This window comes from Nerophis ophidion, linkage group LG27 (assembly GCF_033978795.1).
Source record: "Nerophis ophidion isolate RoL-2023_Sa linkage group LG27, RoL_Noph_v1.0, whole genome shotgun sequence".
NCBI lineage: Eukaryota > Metazoa > Chordata > Actinopteri > Syngnathiformes > Syngnathidae > Nerophis > Nerophis ophidion.
The window spans coordinates 26,239,619-26,261,482 of NC_084637.1; the positions used below are offsets into that span (position 1 = coordinate 26,239,619).

The 21,864-nt window shown below is 44.1% G+C and overlaps 1 protein-coding gene across 2 annotated transcripts in view; it reads left to right on the forward strand.

Annotated features, from left to right (window-relative positions):
* Positions 1 to 21,864, forward strand: part of zranb3 (zinc finger, RAN-binding domain containing 3) — a 334,364-nt gene that overhangs the window by 243,847 nt on the left and 68,653 nt on the right. For both annotated transcript variants that reach the window (XM_061889175.1, XM_061889174.1), the window contains one exon: positions 20,676 to 20,818. In XM_061889175.1, coding sequence (XP_061745159.1) covers positions 20,676 to 20,818 — 143 coding nt within the window. The remainder of the gene's footprint in view (positions 1 to 20,675; positions 20,819 to 21,864) is intronic.

Here is a 21,864-nt window from a genome sequence, read left to right on the forward strand (position 1 = left end):
GCTTTAACATTTAAGTGGTGAAACTTCCTATAAGAGGACAGCTGTAGTGTTGTATTTTGAGGATCATGTCATATTTAATTTGAACTTTTTTTTATATGGTCCTCAGTAGTCACGAACAAATTTGTGTGAATTATACAAAATTATTAAAATTTGGTCCCCAAGAACCATATTAACTATTTTTTCCCCAGGGTCCCCAGTAAGAGTGATCAGCACATTACTTCATCAATCCAGAGATTTAAAGACGTGTATGAGCTAACTGGGCTGTGGCCATTTTACCTAATTTTATTTATGCCTCCACAAACTCTAGAAAGGGTGGTCCCCACAAGTCATGAACAGAAACGTGGTCCCCATTCCAAATGATAAGCACTATTGTGTGTGTGTGTGTGTGTGTGTGTGTGTGTGTGTGTGTGTGTGTGTGTGTGTGTGTGTGTGTGTTCTGGCAATACGTACTTAATGGGGATATCACTCTGTTTACACAGTCACCTTTAAGGGACCTCTGACGGTATGGGGACAAAAAAACAGGTCTTGCTTTAACGTTTAAGTGGTGACACTTCCTATAAGAGAACAGCTGCAGTGCTGTATTCTGACGATCATGTCATATTTAATTTGAACTTTTTTTTTTAAATGGTCCTCAGTAGTCACGAACAAATTTGTGTGAATTATGCAAAATTATTAAAATTTGATCCCCATGAACCATCTTAAATATTTTTCCCAAGGGTCCCCTGTAAGAATGATCAGCACATTACTTCATCAATCCAGAGATTTAAAGACGTGTATGAGCTAACTGGGCAGTGGTCATTTTACCTAATTTTTTTAATGCCTCCACAACCTTTAGAAAGGGTGGTCCCCACAAGTCATGAACAAAAACTTGGTCCCCATTCCAAATAATAACCTGTGTGTGTGTGTGTGTGTGTGTGTGTGTGTGTGTGTGTGTGTGTGTGTGTGTGTGTGTGTGTGTGTGTGTGTGTGTTCTGGCAATACGTACTTAACGGGGACATCACTCTGTTTACACAGTCACCTTTAGGGGACCTCTGACGGTATGGGGACAAAAAAACAGGTCTTGCTTTAACATTTGAGTGGTGAAACTTCCTATAAGAGGACAGCTGTAGTGCTGTATTCTGAGGATCATGTCATATTTAATTAGATTTTTTTAATTTTAAATGGTCATCAGTAGTCACGAACAAACGTGTGTGAATTATGCACAATTACTTCAATTTGGTCTCCATGAACAATATTAACTTCTTTTCCCCAGGGTCCCCAGTAAGAATGATCAGCACATTACTTCATTAAACCAGAGATTTAAAGACGTGTATCAGCTAACTGGGCAGTGGTCATTTTACCAAATTTTTTTTATGCCTCCACAACCTGTAGAAAGGGTGGTCCCCACAAGTCATGAACAGCAACGTGGTCCCCATTGCAAAATGATAACCTGTGTGTGTGTGTGTGTGTGTGTGTGTGTGTGTGTGTGTGTGTGTGTGTGTGTGTGTTCTGGCAATACGTACTTAATGGGGACATCGCTCTGTTTACACAGTCACCTTGAGGGGACCTATGACGGTATGGGGACAAAAAAACAGTTCTTGCTTCAACATTTAAGTGGTGAAACTTCCTATAAGAGGACTGCTGTATTCTGAGGATCATGTCATATTTAATTTGATTGTATTTATTTTTTTAAATGGTCCTCAGTAGTCACAAACAAACGTGTGTGAATTATGCACAATTATTCAAATTTGGTCCCCATGAACCATATTAATCCTTTTTCCCCAGGGTCTCCAGTAAGAATGATCAGCACATTACTTCATCAATCCAGAGATTTAAAGATGTGTATGAGCTAACCGGGCAGTGGCTATTTTACTTTATTTTTTTATGCCTCCACAACCTTTAAAAAGGGTGGTCCCCACAAGTCATGAACAGAAACGTGGTCCCCATTCCAAATAAGCACTATTGTGTGTGTGTGTGTGTGTGTGTGTGTGTGTGTGTGTGTGTGTGAGAATAGTGGAAAGGAGAGCCCTCACAACCTACTGACCAAACGTGAGTCCACACAAAGTCGGCAAGACGTGTGTTTGTGTGTGTGTGTGTGTGTGTGTGTGTGTGTGTGTGTGTGTATTGCATGAGCTTTGATAATCACCAATGTGTGTGTACGTACGAGTGTTTACACACCGGAATTTATTTACCTCGTGTCGTTTCAGCAAAAACACCACAAAGGGAAAGCGCGCGCGACTTTTAGAGGGGAATTCATGCACGGCGGCTTAACGCGTTCGGCGATACGCTGATGGCTCGGAAAAGAAAAGAATTCAATATCTCGCCACAGACAGTGTTCCGTGTTTTATAAAACTTTTCTGCTCTTTTCCTCCGGTGGGGAAAAAACATCGAAACAATTAACATTTTTGCTTGTATTGTTTATATATAGTGTTGCCAAAGCACAATGAATGTAGACCATTGTTCAATTTGATAGCAGTTCATTCAGTTTTAGTGGAAGTCTTTTGACCAAAAAAATTTACTTTAGTTTTAATCCAATTTTAGTCATTGAATTAATTCAGTTTGAGACAACATTTTAGTCAATGATTGTAAATATAGTCGACTAAAATGTAAAGTGTAAAAGATAAGGCAGGGGTTCCAAAACTACGGATGCGGCCCGCCAGCATCCAAAATCCGGCCTGCGGGAAGTCTAAAAAAAATAAAATCAAATAAAAATCCATCCATCCATCCATTTTCTACCGCTTATTCCCTTTCGGGGTCGCGGGGGGCGCTGGCGCCTAAATGTTTTTTTATTTTATTTTAATTATTATATTTAAATATCTGTCCTTTCTAATTTATTTTCTATCGCTTGTTTCTCTGTGTTTCCTAGCCTCTCTCTCTCTCTGTCTCTCTCTCTCTCTCTCTCTCTCTCTCTCTCTGTATATGTATATATATATATATATATATATATATATATATATATATATAGACACACACAAAAAAGAATATATATATATGTACATATATATACACACACACAGTACTATATATATACATATATATATATATATATATACACAAGAAAAAAGAATATATATATATATATATATATATATATATATATATGTATATATGTATAGATATATACACACACACACAATAATATATATGTACATACATATATATATATATATATATATATATATATATATATATATATATATATATATATATATATATATATATATATATATATATTATCAGTAGTGGGCCGTCAGGGCCAGCAAGGCCATCTCTGCTGGCCTAACATAACCAGATATCATGATCACACACACAGAGTACTTACAAGCAGACACAGTGTGTAGACAGAAAAGGGAGAACGGACGCATTTTGGCTTAAAAACAAACGATAAAGGTGAAGTTATAACACTGAAACACCTTCAGGAAGAGATGCTTTAAGACATGGCTAGCTAGCTAGCGGCTAACATCCATCCGTAGTCTAAATCACTAATCCTCGCCTGCATGGCGACAAATAAAGTAAGTTTCTTACAAGTATCGTCACAATGTCACAATGTAAATAAACGCCATTGGTGGATCTACACCTGATATCCACTGTAGTGATACCAAGTACAGGAGCGTATTTAGTCGATACTACTATGATTACATTGACATTTTTTAGCATCACAAAATCTTTTTTTGCTTTTTTTTAAATGTATATTATGTTTATAAAGTCAGGAAATATGTCCCTGGACACATGAGGACTTTGAATATGACCAATATATGATCCTGTAACTACTTGGTATCGGATCAATACCCAAATATGTGGTATCATCCAAAACTAATGTAAAGTATCAAACAACAGAAGAATAAGTGATTATTACATTTTTAACAGAAGTGTAGATAAAACATTTTAAAAGAGAAAGTAAGCAGATATTAACAGTAAATGAACAAGTAGAATAAAAAATAATTTTCTACCACTTGTCCTTAATAATTTTGACAAAATTATAAAATGATAAATGACACAATATGTTACTGCATTCGTAGGCAGACTAAATAGAAGCCTTTGTTTGTTTACTTACTACTAAATAACAACTTGCAATAATAAACATATGTGAAACGTACCCTCAGATTTTTTGTTAAAATGAAGCCAATAATGCCATTTTTTGTGGTCCCTTTTATTTACAATAGTATCAAAAAGTATCAAAGTACATTTTGGTACCGGTACCTAAATATTGGTATCGGGACAACCCTAGTGTCAACCTTCAAATCTACTTGAATTATTTTATTACCTTTGACACACTCATCCTACCTGGCTACGAGACACCTTCTCCACTGATAAAATGCACCCTCGGCTAGTTGGAAATGGTTTTACTGTATTTATCGGCAGGCTTAAATAAGTCATATAAAGTAGTAACAATTATCGATATGGATCAAAATAAAAAATATACAGTACAGGCCAAAAGTTTGTGTTTTTCTTTATTTTCATGACTATTTACATTGTAGATTGTCATTGCAGGCATCACAACTATGAATGAACACAAGTGGAGTTATGTACTTAGCAAAACAAGGTGAATTAACTGAAAACATGTTTTATATTCTAGTGTCTTCAAAATAGCCACCTTTTGCTTTGATTACTGCATTACACAGTCTTGGCATTCTCTCGATGAGCTTCAAGAGGTAGTCACCTGTAATGGTTTTCACTTCACAGGTGTCATAGTTTGGATGCCTTCAGTGACAATCTACAATGTAAATAGTCATGAAAATTAAGAAAACACATTGAAATGAGGTGTGTCCAAACTTTTGGCCTATATTGTATATATTTGCACCCTTAAACTTAAAGGCCTACTGAAATGAGATTTTTTATTTAAACGGGGATAGCAGGTCCATTCTGTGTGTCATACTTGATCATTTCGCGATATTGCCATATTTTTGCTGAAAGGATTTAGTAGAGAACATCGATGTTGAAGTTTGCAACTTTTGGTCGCTGATAAAAAAGCCTTGCCTGTACCGGAAGTAGCAGACAATATGCGTGTGACATCACGGGTTGTGGAGCTCCTCACATCCTCACATTGTTTACAATCATGGCCACCAGCAGCGAGAGCATTTCGGACCGAGAAAGCGATGATTTCCCCATTAATTTGAGCGAGGATGAAAGATTCGTGGATGAGGATAGTGCGAGTGAACGACTAGAAAAATAAAAAATAAAAAAGACGAGGGCAGTGTGAGCGTTTCAGATGTAATTAGACACATTTACAAGGATAATTCTGGAAAATCCCTTATCTGCTTATTGTGTTGCTAGTGTTTTAGTGAAATTATATAGTCATACTCGTACCGTATCACTATGTAAAGCGCTTTGAGTCACTAGAGAAAAGCGCTATATAAATATAATTCACTTCACTTCACTTCACTGAAAGTCAAAGGGGTGTGGTGACCGCCAGTGTCTCTGAGGGAAGCCACGTTTCTCGACGAGGCGAAGCGAAGGCAGCCGTTGGGGCGGGACTGAGTTTTTTTCCCCCTCCTCTACGGTGGAGGAATCCCACGTGTTAGGGCGGCGGGGCGGAGGAGGCAAGAGAGTCCGCAGAAGCCTCTTTGACAGGTACACGAGGAACGACGCAAGCTCCGCTCATGTCTACGATAAGAGCCGACGTGTTACCACAATTTTCTCACCGAAACCTGCCGGTTGACATGTGGTAGGGAACCATGTTCGTTTGACTGCTCTGTTCCGTAGTAAAGCTTCACAGTCATCTTTCGGGAATGTAAACAAGAAAACACCGGCTGTTTTTTTTGTTGCTAAAGGCAGCCGCAATACACCACCTCCTACCTACATCTTTCTTCTTTGACGTTTCCATTATTAATTGAACAAATTGCAAAAGATTCAGCAACACAGATGTCCAGAATCCTGTGTCCTTTCTTCTTTGACGTCTCCATTATTAATTGAACAAATTGCAAAAGATTCAGCAACACAGATGTCCAGAATCCTGTGTAATTATGCGATTAAAGCAGACGACTTATAGCTGGGATCGGGCTGGAACAAAATGTCCGCTACAATCCGTGAGGTCATCATACGCACGCGTCATCATACCGCAACGTTTTCAATAGGATACTCCGCGCGAAATCTAAAATTGTAATTTAGTAAACTAAAAAGGCCGTATTGGCATGTGTTGCAATGTTAATATTTCATCATTGATATATAAACTATCAGACTGCTTGGTCGGTAGTAGTGGGTTTCAATAGGCCTTTAAGTCAATCACTAATATTTAATTAATTCTTACCAATGTTGATACTGTTTTTTTATTTTATTTCCATGACTATCTATATTGTAGATTGTCACTGAAGGCATCACAACTATGAATGACCACATGTGGAGTTATGTACTTAACAAAACAAGGTGAATTAACTGAAAAATTGTTTTATATTCTAGTTTCTTCAAAATAGCCACCCTTTGCTGTGATTACTGCTTTGCACACTCTTGGCATTCTCGCCATGAGCTTCAAGCACACCTGTAAATGGTAAATGGGTTATACTTGTATAGCGCTTTTCTACCTTCAAGGTACTCAAAGCGCTTTTGACACTATTTCCACATTTACCCATACACACACACATTCACACACTGATGGAGGGAGCTGCCATGCAAGGCCCTAAACACGAACCATCAGGAGCAAGGGTGACGTGTCTTGCTCAAGGACACAACAGACGTGACGAGGTTGGTAGAAGGTGGGGATTGAACCAGGAACCCTTAGGTTGCTGGCACGGCCACTCTCCCAACTTCGCCACGCCGTCCCCGAAGTGAAAACCATTTCAGGTGACTACCTTTTGAAGCTCGTCGAGAGAATGCCAAGAGTGTGCGAAAAAGTAATCATAGCAAAGGGTGGCTATTTTGAAGAAACTACAATATAAAACATGTTTTCAGTTATTTCACCTTTTTTTGTTAAGTACGTAACTCCACATGTGTTCATTCATAGTTGTGATGCCTTCAGTGACAATCTACAAATTAAATAGTCATGAAAATAAAGAAAACACATTGAATGAGGAGAAGGTGTGTCCAAACCTTTGGCCTGTACTGTACATATTGATACATTTTTTTTTTTAGCCAAAATGTGTTACCATTGTTCTTTCTTTTCTGTGGCCTCAACTCCCTTGAGATCGTTAAACGTTTATCTTGTAATTCTGGGCCGGTCCCTCGCCTTCCTCAGAATAAACCCTTTCCTCATGAGATGAAATCTTGCTCCACCTCTAGAGCGGAAAAAAGATTGCCTGTTATCTTATATTCCTTCCATTTTCTAATTATCTGGCCAACCCTGGTCTTTTTCTCACCCAGCTCCTTACTGAAGGAACAAGAATCATTCCGTGCTGCCTGTCCACGGGGGTCCGAATTCTTGGATCAAATACTTCAACAAAATACCAATGAGTTGAAGACCTTTGTGAATGTGTAACAAACGCACCCAAATTCTCCGGTTGTTGCTGCCGAAGGTCCGTATTATCATCGCTTACGTGCAGCTAACGTTACCCAGGCTGCTATTTCTCTGATCCGCGAGGGCTTATGACATGGGTGTCAAACTCTGGCCCGCATTCAACACGAATTTTCATACTTGCCAACCCTCCCGATTTTTCCAGGAGAATCCCGAATTTCACCCGGGGCAACCATTCTCCCAAATTTCCACCCGGACAACAATATTTGGCGCGTCCCTTAAAGGTACTGCTTTTAGCGTCCTCTACACGTAATATATGCGGCTTCTACACACACACACAAGTGAATGCAAGGCATACTTGGTCAACAGCCATACAGGTCACACTGAGGGTGGCCGTATAAACAACTTTAACACTGTTACAAATATGCACCACACTGTGAACCCACACCAAACAAGAATGACAAACACATTTCGGGAGAACATCCGCACTGTAACACAACATCAACACAACAGAACAAATACCCAGACCATCTTGCAGCAATAACTCCTCCGGGACGCTACAATATACACCCCCGCTACCAACAAAACTCGATTTTGCATGTCACTATAAAGTTATTTAAGCCTTGCTTGTTCAATATTCAAAGCAAAACTTGTTTGGGTCCCTGATAAAAGGTTAAGTTGTTCAATTTTGGCCCGCGGCTTTGTTCAGTTTAGAATTTTGACCCACTCTGTATTTGAGTTTGACACCTCTGGCTTATGACGTTGCATGATAGATAGATAGTAGAGATGCGCGGATAGGCAATTATATCATCCGCAACCGCATCACAAGAGTCGTCATCCACCCGCCGTCCACCCGAATCAACATTTTATCAGGACGGTACCTGCCCGCCAACCGCCCGCTGAAATACATCAGAGGTCGGCCGCCTTCACCACTCACAGAGCTATTTAAACCTGTTTCACAGAGTAATGAAGACAATTGGAGCCGCTAACGTTCTCGCGACTATCCAATAGCGTTCATCCTGGTGACAAGAATATGGGCGTGCTGTGAAGCCATTGCCTTGGACACCTTCAACAACATGTACGAACCGATTGTTGTTCTGGCAACATGTTGTGTGCAGCTTCTGCTATCACACGTACAAGATTGAAACGCATACTGAGTGACACAGAGTACACTGATGTTTGTGATATAAACAACTTTAACACTTACTAATATGCGCCACACTGTGAAGCCACGCAATACAAGATTGACAAACATGAGAACATCCTCACAGTAACACAACATAAACGCAACACAACAAATACCCAGAATCCTTTGTATCTTTGACAATTCCTGAATGTATTTTACACCCCCGCGCCCCCAACCCCGCCCACCTTACCGACACACGCGGGGGGTTTGCTGCTAGCGGGGTGTATTAAATAGTCAGGATGTGTCATGAATACAAAGGATTCTCGGTTGTGTTCTCCCGAAATGTGTCTGTCGTTCTTAATTGGTGTGGCTTCACAGCGTGGCGCATATTACTAAGAGTGTTAATTTTTTTTATATCACAACCATCAGGGTACTCTGTGTCACCCAGTATGCCTTGCAGTCGTGTGCGTGTTGCCGCGGAAGCCACACACAACATGATGCTGGACTGACTAGCAGATCGTACATGTTGTAGAAGGCGACAAAGCCAATGGCTTCATAGCACGCCCTAATATTTATTAACTGGGTGACTGCCAGCAGTCATTCAACAGAATAATAGCGTCTCCTATTGTCTTTTTCGCTTTATGACACGGGTCTTAAATGGCTCTTTCAATGGCAAAGGATACCGATCCCAGAACCATGTATATCAAATATTTCCAGATGGTTCAACCGCCACCCGCCCGAATCTAATTAAAACCTATTTTTTCGTCATGTCAACCGCCCGACCCGCGCATCTCTAATAGATAGATAGATAGTACTTAATTTATTCCTCCAGGAAAACTAAAATTTTCAGCACAATCCCATTCAAGATCAGACAAACATTACAGGGAGACAGAACAGGATCGCTGACGGGTCTGCCAACTTCCGGCGCTCCTTACAAAAAAGGTGAGATACAGGTAAACAAGTGGGGGGGAATGGGAAAAAAAATAAAAGATTAAAATGTGTATGTGTGTGACGTATGTAAGAAAGTGCGCCTGCTGTCTGTGAGAAGGAGAGACAGGAAAGAGTGAGAAGAGCCTGCAGTGTGATTGTAATGTATTTCAATAAGTGTCAAATAAAAATGAGCTGCATAATAGGAAATCCAATAGTGTATGTCCTTCGCTATGTGGTAGGTTACTGTGGACATGATCTCCTTCTGTTGTTGACTATTTTTGTTCGTACGGTGTCGATCTGGAAATGGTTGCGTGGGCTTTTTGTTGGTGTGGCACCGAACAGAGATGTTGACATGCAGAGTTTCAAGCTGTCTTCATTCTCTAGCGCAGGGGTCTCAAACTCAAATACAGAGTGGGCCAAAATTTAAAACTGAACAAAGGTGCGGGCCGAGATTGAACAAATTAACCTTTTAATAGGGACCCAAACAAGTTTTGCAATGAATATTGAACAAGAAAGGCTTAAATAGGGCAGCACGGTGGTACAGGGGTTAGTGCATCTGCCTCACAATACGAAGGTCCTGAGTAATCTTGGGTTCAATCCCGGGCTCGGGATCTTTCTGTGTGGAGTTTGCATGTTCTCCCCGTGACTGCGTGGGTTCCCTCCGGGTACTCGGGCTTCCTCCCATGGAACAGGCAGAGCTTATATAACGTAATAGTGCAAAATCAACTTTCAAAAAACTAACGAAAAAACATCAGTGGTATATTAAATAAAACGTAATTAAAAAAATTAAGAAAGAGTCCTATCGGGTCCTTTTGGCTCATTGGACTCCGGAGGCAGTGGAGAGGTACCGACAGGCCAAGCGGTGTGCAGCTTCAGCGGTCGCGGAGGCAAAAACTCGGACATGGGAGGAGTTCGGGGAAGCCATGGAAAACGACTTCCGGACGGCTTTGAAGCGATTTTGGACCACCGTCCGCCGCCTCAGGAAGGGGAAGCAGTGCACTATCAACACCGTGTATGGTGCGGATGGTGTTCTGCTGACCTCAACTGCGGATGTTGTGGATAGGTGGAAGGAATACTTCGAAGACCTCCTCAATCCCACCAACACGTCTTCCTATGAGGAAGCAGTGCCTGGGGAATCTGTGGTGGACTCTCCTATTTCTGGGGCTGAGGTCGCTGAGGTAGTTAAAAAGCTCCTCGGTGGCAAGGCCCCAAGGGGGGACGAGATCCGCCCGGAGTTCCTTAAGGCTCTGGATCCTGTGGGGCTGTCTTGGTTGACAAGACTTTGCAGCATCGCGTGGACATCGGGGGCAGTATCTCTGGATTGGCAGACCGGGGTGGTGGTTCCTCTCTTTAAGAAGGGGGACCGGAGGGTGTGTTCCAACTATCGTGGGATCACACTCCTCAGCCTTCCCGGTAAGGTTTATTCAGGTGTACTGGAGAGGAGGCTACGTCGGATAGTCGAACCTCGGATTCAGGAGGAACAGTGTGGTTTTCGTCCTGGTCGTGGAACTGTGGACCAGCTCTATACTCTCGGCAGGGTTCTTTAGGGTGCATGGGAGTTTGCCCAACCAGTCTACATGTGCTTTGTGGACTTGGAGAAGGCATTCGACCGTGTCCCCCGGGAAGTCCTGTGGGGAGTGCTCAGAGAGTATGGGGTATCGGACTGTCTTATTGTGGCGGTCCGTTCCCTGTACGATCAGTCCCAGAGCTTGGTCCGCATTGCCGGCAGTAAGTCGAACACATTTCCAGTGAGGGTTGGACTCCGCCAAGGCTGTCCTTTGTCACCGATTCTGTTCATAACTTTTATGGACAGAATTTCTAGGCGCAGTCAAGGCGTTGAGGGGTTCCGGTTTGGTAGCCGCAGGATTAGGTCTCTGCTTTTTGCAGATGATGTGGTCCTGATGGCTTCATCTGACCGGGATCTTCAGCTCTCGCTGGATCGGTTCGCAGCCGAGTGTGAAGCGACCGGAATGAGAATCAGCACCTCCAAGTCCGAGTCCATGGTTCTCGCCCGGAAAAGGGTGGAGTGCCATCTCCGGGTTGGGGAGGAGACCCTGCCCCAAGTGGAGGAGTTCAAGTACCTAGGAGTCTTGTTCACGAGTGGGGGAAGAGTGGATCGTGAGATCGACAGGCGGATCGGTGCGGCGTCTTCAGTAATGCGGACGTTGTACCGATCCGTTGTGGTGAAGAAAGAGCTGAGCCGGAAGGCAAAGCTCTCAATTTACCGGTCGATCTACGTTCCCATCCTCACCTATGGTCATGAGCTTTGGGTCATGACCGAAAGGATAAGATCACGGGTACAAGCGGCCGAAATGAGTTTCCTCCGCCGGGTGGCGGGGCTCTCCCTTAGAGATAGGGTGAGAAGCTCTGCCATCTGGGAGGAACACAAAGTAAAGCCGCTGCTCCTTCACATCGAGAGTAGACAGATGAGGTGGTTCGGGCATCTGGTCAGGATGCCACCCGAACTCCTCCCTAGGGAGGTGTTTAGGGCACGTCCAACCGGTCGGAGGCCACAGGGAAGACCCAGGACACGTTGGGAAGACTATGTCTCCCGGCTGGCCTGGGAACGCCTCGGGATCCCCCGGGAAGAGCTAGACGAAGTGGCTGGGGAGAGGGAAGTCTGGGTTTCCCTGCTTGGGCTGTTGCCCCCGCGACCCGACCTCGGATAAGCGGAAGATGATGGATGGATGGATGGATAAAAAAATGAATGCCTCTTTTCTATTTGCAGCCTTCTGAAGTAAATATCAATATTAACTTTTTCCGCTGGCTAATAAATTCGAAAATAAAATAAAAATTAGGTGGGCGGGGTTTGGTGGTAGCGGAAGAGTTAGTTCTGCAAGGGGTCCTGGGTATTTGTTCTGTTGTGTTTATGTTGTGTTACGGTGCGGGTGTTTCCTGAAATTTGTTTTGTCATTCTTGTTTGGTGTGGGTTCCCAGTGTGGCGCATATTTGTAACAATGTTAAAGATGTTTATACGGCCACCCTCAGTGTGACCTGTATGGCTGTTGACCAAGTATGTGTGTGTGAAAGCCGCATATATTATGTGACTTGGCCAGCACGCTGTTTATATGGAGGAAAAGAGGACATGACGGCATGTTGTAGAGGACAGTGCCTTTAAGGCACGCTCCCAATATTGTTGTCCGGGTGGAATTTGGGAGGATGGTTGCCCAGAGAGAATGGTTGCGCAGGGAGATTTTCGGGAAGGGCACTAAACTTCGGGAGTCTCCCGGGAAAATCAGGAGGGTTGGCAAGTATGAGTATTAGCGGTGAATGTGGTGTTACTGGCGGGCCAGCTCTAATCTTAATTTGATATTGCCTCAAGGGCCAAATGAAATTAAACGGCGGGCCATTTTTAAGATTAGAGCTGGCCCGCCGGTATTACACAGGGGCGGTGCCGTTGTAACAACGCATTTGCCAACCCTCACGATTTATCCGAGAGACTCTCAAATTTCACTGCCCCTCCCGAAAATCTTCCGGGGCAACAATTCTTCCGAATTTCTCCCAATTCCCACCCGGACAACAATATTGGGGGCGTGCCTCGAAGGCACTGCCTTTAGCGTCCTCTAAAACCTGTCGTCACGTCCGCTTTTCCGCCATACACACAACGTGCTTGCCCAGTCACATAATATCTGCGGCTTTAACACACACGAATGAATGCAACGCATACTTGGTCAACAGCCATACAGGTCACACTGAGGGTGGCCGTATAAACGACTTTAACACTATTACAAATATGCGCCACACTGTGAAGCCACACCAAACAAGAGTGACAAACACGTTTCGGGAGAACATCTGCACCGTAACACACGTAATACCCAGAACCCCTTGCTGGACGCCACAATATACACCCCCGCTACCACCAAACCCGGCCCCCCTAATTTTTATTAAAATTTTATTTGATATGTCATTGATATTTTTCAATTATTATTGATTGGTTGATTGGCAACACTAAATTTGCCGTAGTGTGTGAATGTTGTCTGTCTATCTGTGTTAGCCCTGCGACTTGTCCAGGGTGTACTCTGCCTTCCGCCCGAATGCAGCTGAGGTTGGCTCCAGCGACCCCAGAAGGGACAAATGGTAGAAAATGGATGGATGGATAATTTGAAACTCGACTTTGCATGTCATTATAAAGTTGTATAAGCCTTGCTTGTTCAATATTCAATGCAAAACTTGTTTGGATCCCTATTAAAAGGTTGATTTGTTCAACCTTGGCCCGCGGCTTTGTTCCGTTTGAAATTTTGGCCCACTCAGTATTTGAGAGTTTGACACCCCTGCTCTAGCGGGTGACTTTTCAAATGATGCTACAAATTAGCAGTGGCGCTACTTTTTGTAGCAACGCTTTTGCCGCACTCTGGTTTCAACACCTTCCCGCTTGAAGCCAAACCACCGCCAGACGATGGACCCCATGCTGTTTTCTGGGGAATTAATTCTTCTTCATTTGTTACCAGATTCGCACCTTCTCTCCCTCGTATTACCACTCGCACCGCACCGCTAGCATCACAGCTATCGTTACCATACTGATACCTCTCTGCTCAGCGAGAGCGTATGACGTTGCAGGCATGACGGTATGTGACGTATGTAAATACTTGCCAACTTTGAGACCGCCGATTTCGGGAGGTGGGGGGTGGTCGGCGGTAGGGCGGGGGGTGTGGTTAAGAAGGGAGTAGTATATTTACAGCTGTTGTGTGCGCAGTTGTGCACTGCACTTTCTAAAGTAGATGTTATTGTCACAAATGCATGATTAATTCATTGAAACTTTTATTAGTAGATTGCACAGTTCAGTACATATTCCGTACAATTGACCACTTAAGGGTAACACAGCAATTAGTTTTTCAACTTGTTTAAGTCGGAGTCCGCGTTAATCAATTGATGGTACAAATATATACTATCAGCATAATACAGTCATCACACAAGTTAAAGGCCTACTGAAATTAGATTTTCTTATTTAAACGGGGATAGCAGGTCAATTCTATGAGTCATACTTGATCATTCCGCGATATTGCCATATTTTTGCTGGAAGGATTTAGTAGAGAACATCCACGATATTGTTCGCAACGTTTGGTCGCTAATAAAAAAGCCTTGCCTGTACCGGAAGTAGCAGACGATGTGCGCGTGACATCACGGGTTGTGGAGCTCCCCACATCTTCACATTGTTTACAATCATGGCCACCAGCAGCGAGAGCAAAGATGAAAGATTTGTGGATGAGGATAGTGAGAGTGAAGGACTAGGGAAAAAAAAGGCGAGGGCAGTGGGAGCGATTCAGATGTTATTAAACACATTTACTAGGATAATTCTGGAAAATCCCTTATCTGCCTATTGTGTTACTAGTGTTTTAGTGAGATTATATGGAACCTGAAAGTCGGAGGGGTGTTGCCCCGGGTGTGGTGACCGCCAGTGTCTCCGGTGAGAGGAGTTAAGAGAGTCAGCAGCTGCTGGAGGACGCAAGCTCCGCTCATGTCTACGGGAAGAGCCGACTTATTACCACAATTTTCTCACCGAAACCTGCCGGTTGACATGTGGTCGGGAACCATGTTCGCTCGTCCGCTCTGGGAATGTAAACAAGGAAACACCGTGTGTGTGTGTGGCTAAAGGCTAAAAGCTTCCCACCTCCATCTTTCTACTTTGACTTCTCCATTATTAATTGAACAAATTGCAAAAGATTTAGCAACACAAATGTCCAGAATACTGTGTAATTATGCGATTAAAGCAGACGACTTTTAACCGTGATCGGTGCTGCAAGAACATGTCCGCTACAACCGTCACGCGTCATCATAAGAGTCATCATTCCGTGACGTTTTCAACAGGATACTTCGCGGGAAATTTAAAATTGCAATTTAGTAAACTAAATAGGCCGTATTGGCATGTGTTGCAATGTTAATATTTCATCATTGATATATAAACTATCAGACTGCGTGGTCGGTAGTAGTGGGTTTCAGTAGGCCTTTAATCATCATAGTTTATACATTGAATTATTTACAATCCGGCGGGTGGGATGAGGAGCTTTGGTTGATATCAGTACTTTAGTCATCAACAATTGCATCAACAGAGAAACAGTGTGGGTCTTACTTAGTAGGATATGTACAGCGAGCAGAGAACATAGTGAGTTCAGATAGCATAAGAACAAGTATATACAATAGAAATGCATTTGTTTATTTACATTTGGTTATTTACAATGCGGGGAGATGGGATGTGATTGGAGGAGGATTAGTAAAGGGTTGAAGTTGCCTCGAGGTGTTGTGGTGCATGTACAGTAGATGGCAGTATTGTCCTGTTTAAGAGTGTCACATGCTATTTACTGCAAACGAACTGCCTTACGGTAGTCCATCTATCCATCCATCTTCTTCCGCTTATCCGAGGTCGGGTCGCGGGGGCAAAAGCCTAAGCAGGGAAACCCAGACTTCCCTCTCCCCAGCCAATTCGTCTAGCTCTTCCCGGGGGATCCCGAGGCGTTCCCAGGCCAGCCGGGAGACATAGTCTTCCCAACGTGTCCTGGGTCTTCCCCGTCGCCTCCTACCGGTTGGACGTGCCCTAAACACCTCCCTCGGGAGGCGTTCGGGTGGCATCCTGACCAGATGCCCGAACCACTTAATTTGGCTCCTCTCGATGTGAAGGAGCAGCGGCTTTACTATGCGTTCCCTCCGGATGGCAGAGCTTCTCACCCTATCTCTAAGGGAGAGCCCCGCCACACGACGGAGGAAACTCATTTCGGCCGCTTGTACCTGTGATCTTATCCTTTCGGTCATGACCCAAAGCTCATGACCATAGGTGAGGATGGGAACGTAGATCGACTGGTAAATTGAGAGCTTTGCCTTCTGGCTCAGCTCCTTCTTCACCACAACGGATCGGTACAACGTCCGCATTACTGAAGACGCCGCACCGATCCGCCTGTCGATCTCACGATCCACTCTTCCCTCACTCGTGAACAAGACTCCTAGGTACTTGAACTCCTCCACTTGGGTCAGGGTCTCCTCTCCAACCCGGAGATGGCACTCCACCCTTTTCCAGGCGAGAACCATGGACTCGGACTTGGAGGTGCTGATTCTCATTCGGGTCGCTTCACACTCTGCTGCAAACCGATCCAGTGAGAGCTGAAGATCCCCCGCAGATGAAGCCATCAGGACCACATCATCTGCAAAAAGCAGAGACCTAATCCTGCGGTCACCAAACCGGAACCCCTCAACGCCTTGACTGCGCCTAGAGATTCTGTCCATAAAAGTTATGAACAGAATCGGTGACAAAGGACAGTCTTGGCGGAGTCCAACCCTCACTGGAAATGTGTTTGACTTACTGCCGCCAATGCGGACCAAGCTCTGGCACTGATCGTACAGGGAGCGCACTGCCACAATAAGACAGTCTCTGAGCACTCCCCACAGGACTTCCCGAGGGACACGGTCGAATGCCTTCTCCAAGTCCACGAAGCACATGTAGACTGGTTGGGCAAACTCCCATGCACCCTCAAGAACCCTGCCGAGAGTATAGAGCTGGTCCACAGTTCCACGACCAGGACGAAAACCACACTGTTCCTCCTGAATCCGAGGTTCGACTATCCGGCGTAGCCTCCTCTCCAGTACACCTGAATAAGCCTTACCGGCAAGGCTGAGGAGTGTGTTCCCACGATAGTTGGAACACACCCTCCGGTCCCCCTTCTTAAAGAGAGGAACCACTACCCTGGTCTGCCAATCCAGAGGTACCGCCCCCGATGTCCACGCGATGCTGCAGAGTCTTGTCAACCAAGACAGCCCCACAGCATCCAGAGCCTTAAGGAACTCCGGGCGGATCTCATCCACCCTTGGGGCCTTGCCACCGAGGAGCTTTTTAACTACCTCAGCGACCTCAGCCCCAGAAATAGGAGAGTCCACCACAGATTCCCCCTTACAGTAGTGTTAGACGTAAACGTGACTGTTGTTGTGTGTTGTTACCGCGCTTGGAGGACGTTAATGAAACTGCCTAACAATAAACCCACATAAGAAACCAAGAACTCGCCCTCAATCATTCTACAGGTATAAGTCCTTATGGAGCTAGGGGGGGCGTGGCCTCCAGCTCCGCCTGAATTTCGGGAGATTTTCGGGCGAACATTTTTCCCGGGAGGTTTTCGGTAGAGGCGCTGAATTTCGGGAGTCTCCCGGAAAATCCGGCAGGGTTGGCAAGTATGCGTATGTAAGAAGGTGTGCTTGTTTTATGTCTCTGTGAGAAGAAGAGACAGTAAAGAGTGAGAAGACCCCGCAGCTAAAAGCAACTGCGTGAGAACGTATACTCCATTATCACAATATAGTCATTTTCTACGTCGCAAAGAGACAAACCCACAATATATCGAGTACATTAATATATCGCCCAGCCCTACTATATAATTGAGCACAAGTTAATTGTGACTGGCAATATTTATTATATATGTACACATCGATGGACCCCTATGGCCGTTACAAATGTCACCTTTATTTATGTTTTTTTCGCTGATTGTCTTAATGGATCACAAAATGCCGTCTGCCTTGTAATCAGGTGTTAAAGATGGAAAGAAGGTTGCAGAGGCTGACATTCCAGGGAGAGAATGCAGTTTTATGAGCGTCATTACCGGATGACGGATCATCGCCTCAAACGACCCCACACGCCAAACGGCTCACAGTGAATCTCGGAATATGCCACGGCGGCTGCGGCGCCGCTGACACACTCCCCACCTGCCGGGTTATTTATGTACGTTTGTAAAGCCGAGGCGTGAGCTGCACCCTTCCTCGGACCCATCATTTACAACCTGCTTTGCTCCAGATGTCCACCGCGATCGATACCCGGCGAGCAGTTAAGCGTGGGCTGCAACACGCTCGGGACACGGCCACGCATTTACTCACCCACGCCATGTTTAGGTGACACATTATTTTATTGTCTATAGTTAGATTGTTGCAAGTTGTATTTCGGCAGTTGGCCTCACACGTCTTTATATAGGGAGTGTCGGCTGGGCTAGTACTGCCTTGCTCTTGCGTGCAGTCTTGCTGTCGTCGTGCGGGTTCAATGGACCACCCAGGAAGGGCATGCTTTTGAGCAGGTTTGACTCTTTTATTTTGCAATAAAGCTTGTCTGCGGTCGGGTCGCTTTTCAGCTCCTTCCGCCACTGCTCGTTCCCGGTCTGCTTTTCAGCTGCCGTCGTCGTCGTCCTCGTCTATGGCTCTCTGTTCCTCTCGCCTCTCATGCGCTGCGGACTCTCCTCCTGGATCTCTCCTCCTCCTCCCCTTTCCATATGAGTTGGGAAATTGTGTTAGATGTAAACGGAATACAATGATTTGCAAATCCTTTTCAACCCATATTCAATTTAATGCACTACAAAGACAAGATATTTAATTTTCAAACTGATTAACTTTTTTTTTTTGCAAATAATCATTAACTTTAGAATTTGATGCCAGCAACACGTGACAAAGAAGTTGGGAAAGGTGGCAATAAACACTGATGAAGTTGAGGAATGCTCATCAAACACTTATTTGGAACATCCCACAGGTGTGCAGGCTAATTGGGAACAGGTGGGTGCCATGATTGAGTATAAAAACAGCTGCCCAAAAAATGCTCAGTCTTTCACAAGAAAGGATGGGGCGAGGTACACCCCTTTGTCCACAACTGCGTGAGCAAATAGTCAAACAGTTTAAGAACAACGTTTCTCAAAGAGCAATTGCAAGAAATTTAGGGATTTCAACATCTACAGTCCATAATATCATCAAAAGGTTCAGAGAATCTGGAGAAATCACTCCACGTAAGCGGCATGGCCGGAAACCAACAACGAATGACCGTGACCTTCGATCCCTCAGACGGCACTGTATCAAAAACCGACATCAGTCTCTAAAAGATATCACCACATGGGCTCAGGAACACTTCAGAAAACCACTGTCACTAAATACAGTTGGTCGCTACATCTGTAAGTGCAAGTTAAAGCTCTACTATGCAAAGCAAAACCCATTTATCAACAACATCCAGAAACGCCGCCGGCTTCTCTGGGCCCGAGATCATCTAAGATGGACTGATGCAAAGTGGAGAAGTGTTCTGTGGTCTGACGAGTGCACATTTCAAATTGTTTTTGAAAACAATTTGAAATGTACAGCGAGCATCTGTGTTGCTAAATCTTTTGCAATTTATACAGTGTCAGGAAAAATGTTAATCTTTTCCCAATGTGTGAGCCACGCACCTGAATTCGATTGCGGCGGCGTCGCTCCCGGCACGCCCCGCCTCTCCGCTCCGCCGGATTCTCCGCCTCCTTGCTGCCATCTCCGTCGGCTGCACCTCTCCACAGACTCAAAGCACTTTACATAGTGAAACCCAATATCTAAGTTACATTTTGTTTGAACCAGTGTGGGTGGCACTGGGAGCAGGTGGGTAAAGTGTCTTGCCCAAAGACACAACGGCAGCGACCAGGTTGGCAGAAGCAGGGATCGAACCTGGAACTCTCAAGTTGCTGGCACGGCCACTCCACATACTGAGTTACTGCTTAGGCTACTGCCCCCGCGACCTGACCTCGGATAAGCGGAATAAGACGGATCAAAGTCTGGGCTTCCCTGCTTAGGCTGCTGCCCCCTAGACCCAAACTCGGATAAGCGGAATAAGATGGATGGATGGATGTTAGTTTAATGTGTTGACCACTGACCAAAGAAATAATAATAAACTAAAGTAAAAATATATTGAGACATACTTTATAGTCTATATCGCCCAGCCCTACATTACACGTTTGCTCTTTTATTCCCCTTTTTTGGGGGTTGGTAAAAGCGTTTTTAGAATGAGCCGTGGGCCGTTAAAAATGTAGCCGCACTTTTCCCTGCTGAAGACCGGCGTCAGAAGCGGGCCGAAACCCTCCCAAGATCTGCTGACGTTTTGCGTTCTCATTTTATTGTGTAATGTCGTGCCGGTGAGAGTATGCGTGTCACCATAAACATTTACTTGCAAGCAGAAAGTGTTTTGATAGCTTTGAAAGGTATTACCTTCCAAATAGTATTTTGGCAGCCTGGACTATAATACACACAGAAATGTGTGTCGGGTTTTGTGCAGGATAGTTGTGTTATTTTTCCACATATGAGTTTTCTTTAAAGGCGTTGAGGTCCATACATGGCTCCATCTCGGTTTTGATTGGTTTTTATATAACTGTGTTGAAAGTCATCTCCATGCTGATTGATTTTGAAGAAGCCGCTAAGAACTCCTCCAAGATGGCCGAGGCCGTCTATTAGTTTCCACTGTCAAGTCTCCAACTTCAAAACTGAAATTGACGCCGAGTGTCCGCGTCTCGCCGACAGGTTCTACGCTTCGTGCAGGAGTGGAGTGGCCTGGCGGCCATGAAGCAGAAGCTGCTCAGACGCAGCCGGCTCCTCTTCCACAGCCCCTCCCTCGGCCTTCAGCAGCTGGCCGCCGCTCAGCGACCTCACAGCAGCACCAAGAGGTCAGACTCCAGCTTTCAATCCTGAAGGAGAAATTGCATTTTTGACTTTGAGGCAGTTTTGAATAAATTATACTTTATGATAGTAAAGCAGAAGTTTGAATGCCTTATTTATAAATCATATACCACAAACCCTGTTTCCATATGAGTTGGGAAATTGTGTTGGATGTAAATATAAACAGAATACAATGATTTGCAAATCCTTTTCAACCCATATTCAGTTGAATATGCTACAAAGACAACATATTTTATGTTCAAACTCATAAACTTAATTTTTTTTTTTGCAAATAATAATTAACTTAGAATTTCATGGCTGCAACACGTGCCAAAGTAGTTGGGAAAGGGCATGTTCACCACTGTGTTACATCACCTTTTCTTTTAACAACATTCAATAAACGTTTGGGAACTGAGGAAACTAATTGTTGAAGCTATAAAAGTGGAATTCATTCCCATTCTTGTTTTAAGTAGAGCAGGGGTAGGGAATCTATGGCTCTAGAGCCAGATGTGGCTCTTTTGATGACTGCACCCGGCTCTCAGATAAATCTTAGCTGACATTGCTTAACACAATAAGTAATGAATAATTCCGCTGGTAATCACAGTGTCAAAAATAACGTTCAAAATATAAAACATTTTCATGCATTTTAATCCGTCCATCCGGTTTCTACGGCACCTGTTCAAGAAGTCGCATTAATGGTAAGAAGTATTTTATTTATTGTTGGTTATCTTCAGAATAACAGTGTTATTAAAAAGAATAAGAGACTTATTATACTCTAAAAATGTTGGTCTTACTTAAAAATGCACGCATTTAGTTGTATTCAGTCTTAAAAAATATATATTATATGGCTCTCACGTGAATACATTTTAGAATATTTGGCTTGTATGGCTCTTTCAGCCAAAAATGTTCCCGACCCCTGAATTGTAGAGCTTCAGTCGTTTGACAGTCCGGGGTCTCTGCTGTCGTATTTTACGCTTCGTAATACGCCACACATTTTAGATGGGAGACAGGTCTGGACTGCAGGCGAGCCAGGAAAGTACCCGCACTCTTTTTT